Source organism: Rhinoderma darwinii, chromosome 1 (genome assembly GCF_050947455.1).
Source record: "Rhinoderma darwinii isolate aRhiDar2 chromosome 1, aRhiDar2.hap1, whole genome shotgun sequence".
NCBI lineage: Eukaryota > Metazoa > Chordata > Amphibia > Anura > Rhinodermatidae > Rhinoderma > Rhinoderma darwinii.
The window spans coordinates 579,892,507-579,898,506 of record NC_134687.1 but is presented as its reverse complement, the minus strand read 5'-3'; the positions used below and the strand labels follow the sequence as shown (position 1 = coordinate 579,898,506).

General features: G+C 39.4%; 1 protein-coding gene across 5 annotated transcripts in view; it reads right to left on the bottom strand.

The window, feature by feature from the left end:
• The window catches only part of NIM1K (NIM1 serine/threonine protein kinase), an 89,682-nt gene continuing 83,682 nt past the window's right edge, over positions 1 to 6,000 (bottom strand). For all 5 annotated transcript variants that reach the window (XM_075839569.1, XM_075839606.1, XM_075839578.1 and 2 more), the window contains one exon: positions 1 to 5,090. In XM_075839569.1, the coding sequence (XP_075695684.1) occupies positions 4,341 to 5,090 (750 nt within the window). In that variant the 3' untranslated portion in view covers positions 1 to 4,340. The remainder of the gene's footprint in view (positions 5,091 to 6,000) is intronic.

Sequence of the window (6,000 nt, the reverse complement as noted above, 5' to 3'; positions counted from 1 at the left end):
AATTTCAGCCGTACCGGCATGTGCAGGCGCTTGAACGCCGCGTCAATTACAGCCGTAATTAGCGCTGCTATTCATTGGAGTCAATGAATAGCGGCTCCAATTACGGCCAAAGAAGTGACAGGTCACTTCTTCTACGCGGGCGTCTATTTACGCGCCGTCATTTGACAGCGGCGCGTAAATATACGCCTCGTGTGAACAGACAAACGTCTGCCCATTGCTTTCAATCGGCAGATGTTTGTCAGCGCTATTGAGGCGCTATTTTCGGGCGTAATTCGGGGCAAATACGCCCGATTTACGTCCGTAAATAGGCCGTGTGAACATACCCTTACACACACAATGTATGGTTTTGTCTCTTATTAGAGCTGACTGTTAATATATTTTGTGAAGTGTGTTCACACAGGAAATCTAGCAGCCGCTTGACTTTTTGTCTGGGTGACCAAACATTTCCTTAGATGTAGTTACATACACTAAAATAGTCACAGGACAATCTCTCTGCCATACAATAGACTGCCTCTCCTTGCTTCACAGACTTGTTTAGGCCCATCCCACTCAAGCAAATAGCAGAATGGAAAACCCACATGGGAAATCATGCAGCTTCAGGATGAAAAGAAGCCGGATAAGTAGGAAGGGTGGAGAAAAAAAGAATGGTTGTAGGTTATGTGCTGTTTGTTAAGAGGTAGGTGCATAAAAGCTTTCGGAATTCATCATTTTTTTTTTTATAAATGGCCTTATTAAGGCCTCATGCACACAGCAGACCGATATGTATGGGGCCTGTATGGTGGCTGTGTACTACACAGCTGTAAGCACTCCATGTGATATTGTATGTGCCTCCATACAGCACCGTATGAGAGATATTCTCCCCTAGATGCAATGTTTTATGTGACTAATATAAATATATGAGGCAAGTATGTTAATGGATACCGCAAGGAATATGGTATGTTAAGGAGACCAGCAGAGGAGCAGAGCGGATTACAGTGATCTTCCGATCATTTTTATTAAGCAGCCTGAACACCTGTAAATTGTCACGTAGTCACTTACCTCCTGTCTCAAGTGGATACTGATTTCTAGCCTGTTATTTTTATATACAGCTGCTTTATTCCAGCTCTAAATAAACTGAAGCTTTCATTTTAATCCTGTTTCCATCAACATCACAACATTTTTATAAGACTTTAACATGGTCACTCTGACCCAGAATATAAGGGGGAGCAACTGTCTGCTGAGTAATATCTGATTCCGTCATCAAAGCTTTCCTAGGCAATGTCTTCTAGTCCACAGGAAGTACCTCTCCCAAGCTGTCAGTGTCAAAAATCTGCCGTTTCACTCAGGGTATGTGCACACACAAACTCAAAAACGTCTGAAAATCCGGAGTCGTTTTCCAGGGGAAAACAGTTCTTGATTTACAGACGTTTTCTAAGCCACTCGCAATTTTTACGGTCGTTTTTGGAGCTGTTTTTCTATAGAGTCTATAAAAAACAGCTCCAAAAACGGCTGAAGAAGTGACATGCACTTCTTTTTTGCTGACTTTTTTTTTACGCGGCCGTTTTGAAAAAAAACAGCCTGTCAGAACAGAACGCCGTTTTTCCCAATGAAATCAATGGGCAGATGTTTGGAGGCGTTCTGCTTCCGATTTCTCAGCTGCTTTTTGGGACGTTTACGGCCCGAAAAACAGCTGAAAACACTCTGTGTGAACATACCCTAAAACTTAAAGGATATTTCTTAGAAGAGACAGTTTTGTATTGATTTACAAAGGTCACAGTTGCTCCTTAGCACATGAATGTCATAGATTGCTAAGAAGCAACTGCAAATGTTTTTAGCCTAAGCAAAGGTGGAGATGTCCATTAGGATGACCATTTAGGCCTGAATCTATGGGTCAATTGTAGAAGGAAGCATAGAGCACGTCCAGCATGTTGGAGAATACAATGGCACTGCTTATTAGAGCATAAAATAACCTGTCTGATTGAATTTACCCCAATATCTGATATCAAGTGAGAGTCTCGCAGAACCATAGACATTAAAAATGATCTAATATCTACGACAGGGAAGGGATACTCAACCTAATCAATGCAATTCTACCTGCGAAGTATTGATACATAAAAACAATGCAGCATTAGAGGATAGTATACCAAAGTCTCCCCTAAAAGCTCTTTTCATGGTTCCAAAATTGTGGGCCATAATGACCTGCAGCAAGGCACTACAGTCAGACTTCTAGCATGGACTACTCCTCCACTGGGGAAGAAGTGAGTCCGTCAGTGTGCTGGGGTTCTCCATATCTATTGACTAGCAGCTGGAAGAATTATGTAGATGTATGTTCATATATAATACCCCGAGACTTATGTAAAAGGTGAAGCGGGCAGCAGTGATATCAACTATAGATATCATTCTGGTTAAGAATGATCAAACATTTGTTTCAAAGTTACAACACAACTGCATGTTTTAGGCTTTGTTCACACTGGAGCCATTAGCTGTTATCAGGGTAAGGGTATGTGCACACGACCTCTTTTCAGACGTAATGGAGGCGTTTTACGCCTCGAATTACACCTGAAAATACGGCTCCAATATGTCGGCAAACATCTGCCCATTGCTTGAAATGGGTCTTACGATGTTTTGTGCAGACGAGCTGTCCTTTTACGCGTCGCTGTCAAAAGACGGCACGTAAAATTACGGCCGCATCAAAGAAGTGCAGGACACTTCTTGGGACGTAATTGGAGCCTTTTTTCATTGACTCCAATGAAAACCAGCTCCAATTACGTCCATAAAAGACACCGCAAAAAACGCGTGCACTTGTAAAAACGTCTGAAATTCAGGAGCTGTTTTCTCCTGAAAACAGCTCCGTAATTTCAGACGTATTTGGCGTTGCCGTGTGCACATGCCCTTACTGGTATTTTTGACAGCAAGAATAACAAAGTCTTTAACTCTTTTCTTGTCATTAAAAATACATATCGATGGGTCAAGAAGCTTCGCCAGGATTCGGAGGTATCCATTTAGAATCAATCCGGCAAAGCTGTCATGGCTACGTTATAAACAGATCCATCCAACTAGTGTAAAAAAAGCCTTATGCCACTAAATTAAAGGGAATCAGTCATGGGAGCACATATTAGGCTCATTCACATTGGCGGTTTCCCCCTACATTACTTTGTTTGCCTGGCTAAATGCCGCCAGTAAGCCCGCATTATCCTCCATTACATCAGGGAATTTTTTTTCTCTTCTTAGCAGGAAGAATAGCGTAGCTTTGCTATCTCACATGGTAAAAAATAGAAACCTGATCAAAATGAAAAGCATCAAATAGCAGATGTGATGTTTTCCAGTTCGATCCTTTAAAAACAGATCCATTAAAAATGGAAGTATGGCGCTAGTAGGAGCATTTCCTTAAAGGGATACTCCAGGCAAAACTGATACACTGTGGACCCCATTTATCAAAACTATCTTACAGAAAAAACTGGTCTTTATTTTTCCAGAGCAGCTTAGGAAATGAAAGCTGAGCCCTGATTGCTATGAGCAACAAGGCCATATTTCTATTAGATGGTTAAGATATACGAGTTATTCCTAGTGCCAGGCCTGAGAGGGTGGTGCATGACACAGGGATTTCAAGGTCATCAAAGAGCCAATCCCGGTGTCACACACCATCCTCAGACCCTGCACGTGTTATAACACAGTATATCCATTTTACCTGGAGTGTTCCTTTAATTTATTGCTAATGCATGTCCGCCTGTGACTGTAGCATCTGTTATTGGTGACAAAAGCAGCCCTGATCCGGAGATTCAGATCACCAATTTTTTATGACAGTCTTGTAAGGTGTTGGCCGTTATATCCAGTGCACGACCATGCAGACTTGTAATAGATATTTGTAATAAGCCCATGATCTGAATCTCTATACCAGGGCTTGTATTGACAGCAGGAGCTTTAGCATAATGGGAGGATATTTTAAAAACGTATTTGTCCCCCAACATTTTTGTGTTGATTTTTTTAATGCCCCTTCCCATAACCATGAGATTACACCATGAGATTAGTTGTGTGACAGATTAAAATAGAATTATTACATAAACGCAATGGAGGTTGACATTTTTTTTTGTTAGTGGAACCACTATTGATCCACTGTAACGTTGTTGCTTTCTTAATGTGTCTGTTCTAGTATTGTGCAGATGTGGACTTGCTAAATAACAGCATTGGCACTCTGAAATTCTTCATAGCAAATCATTTATACAAACTTAGTAGCTGTTTGAGGGTTAAATATTTGCAAAAAAGTATTAAAGGCATCACTGAAAATTTGTGTAAAAAAATAAAAAAGTAAGCAGCCCCTCATCTCAGGCTTTTAGTTCATTTTGTCAAGAATTGAAAACATTTTATAAAATCGAACAAAATTTAGACGTGTGCCTGATTTCTCGACGGGTTTTGTGAGGCCTCTTTGTGGTCTTTTCTTTTGGTTCTGGATTTGTTATTATTGGAACGTTCTCCACTTCTCTTTTTTTCTGGATTCTGTGAAGAACAATCCGATAAATCCCTGTTATTGAGCTGCGAGAGTCTTTGTCCCGATTGTTAAGAATATGTTCCTCTGTAATGCCCAAATTTTCCAAAGTGTTCTTTACTTCTGTTTCATCGCCTTTTAGAGTACTCGTATCCAACAAGTGTTTTGGATCCAGTTTGAAGGGTTCTAATGGTTTTGGATACTGTATACCATTCATCCATTCATTCTTCATAATGTAATCCACACTGCATCTTTCCGAAGGTACAGGCTGAAGCATCACTTTAATCAGCTTGTGGCAGGGTTCTGATACGTATGGAGGAATGGAATAAGTTCCATCCAGAATGCACTTCTTTAATTTGGCCACTGTGTCTGCTCGGAAGGGCATACTGCCTGTCACCATAAAGTATAGGAGTATGCCTAACGCCCAAATGTCAACAAAAATGCCAATGTATTGTTCATCTCGAAAAAGTTCTGGAGCAGCATATGGAGGAGAGCCACAGAAGGTGTTTAGAGTCTCGTCTTTTTTACTTATTGTGCTAAATCCAAAGTCACCGACCTTGACACATGTGTTGCTTGTATAGAAAACATTTTCTGCTTTCAGGTCTCTATGTATGATTTGGTTGTCATGCTGAGAATTAAAAAAAAAATGTTGGATAGCAGTTAATCAGATTTGCAAAGCATAATTAAAGGATTAAGCATTTTACAATTATTGTTGAATAGATCCTTAGGAATAAAGGACAGAATGTGCTGGACTGTAACACAGAACAGAGGAATATATTTGTGAATATCTATTGAACAGTAATCTGGAACTTCTCTCATGCTGCACCCATCCTTTGGAACCTGCTCTCTGACAACACAAGGCACTTTATGTATCCATTTACTATGACAGAAAAGACTATGTTCAAATTGTTCACCTTTTGTATTTTTCAAATTTTACAAAGTAAAGAAATGTAACGTTTTTGCTAAAATTAATTTCAAGTTTTTTTTTTTTAAAGTGTACTTATCATCATACTTTTATTTACCATAAATCAGTTGTACATGTTAACATATACAACTTTGTAATGTAACTTATTAGGGGAAATCGCATCACCTTCCAGCAGCCTAGAGTCCATTTCCCTGTCTGCAGGCTCTAAGTAAATGTTGCCAAACCCATCTAGTATAAAACCGATCTAGTATAAAACCCATCTAGTATAAAAACCCATCTAGTATAAAAACCCATCTAGTATAAAAACCCATCTAGTATAAAACCCATCTAGTATAAAACCCATCTAGTATAAAACCCATCTAGCATAAAACCCATCTAGTATAAAAACCCATCTAGTATAAAAACCCATCTAGTATAAAAACCCATCTAGTATAAAACCCATCTAGTATAAAACCCATCTAGCATAAAACCCATCTAGTATAAAAACCCATCTAGTATAAAAACCATCTAGTATAAAACCCATCTAGTATAAAACCCATCTAGCATAAAACCCATCTAGTATAAAAACCCATCTAGTATAAAAACCCATCTAGTATAAAAACCCATCTAGTAT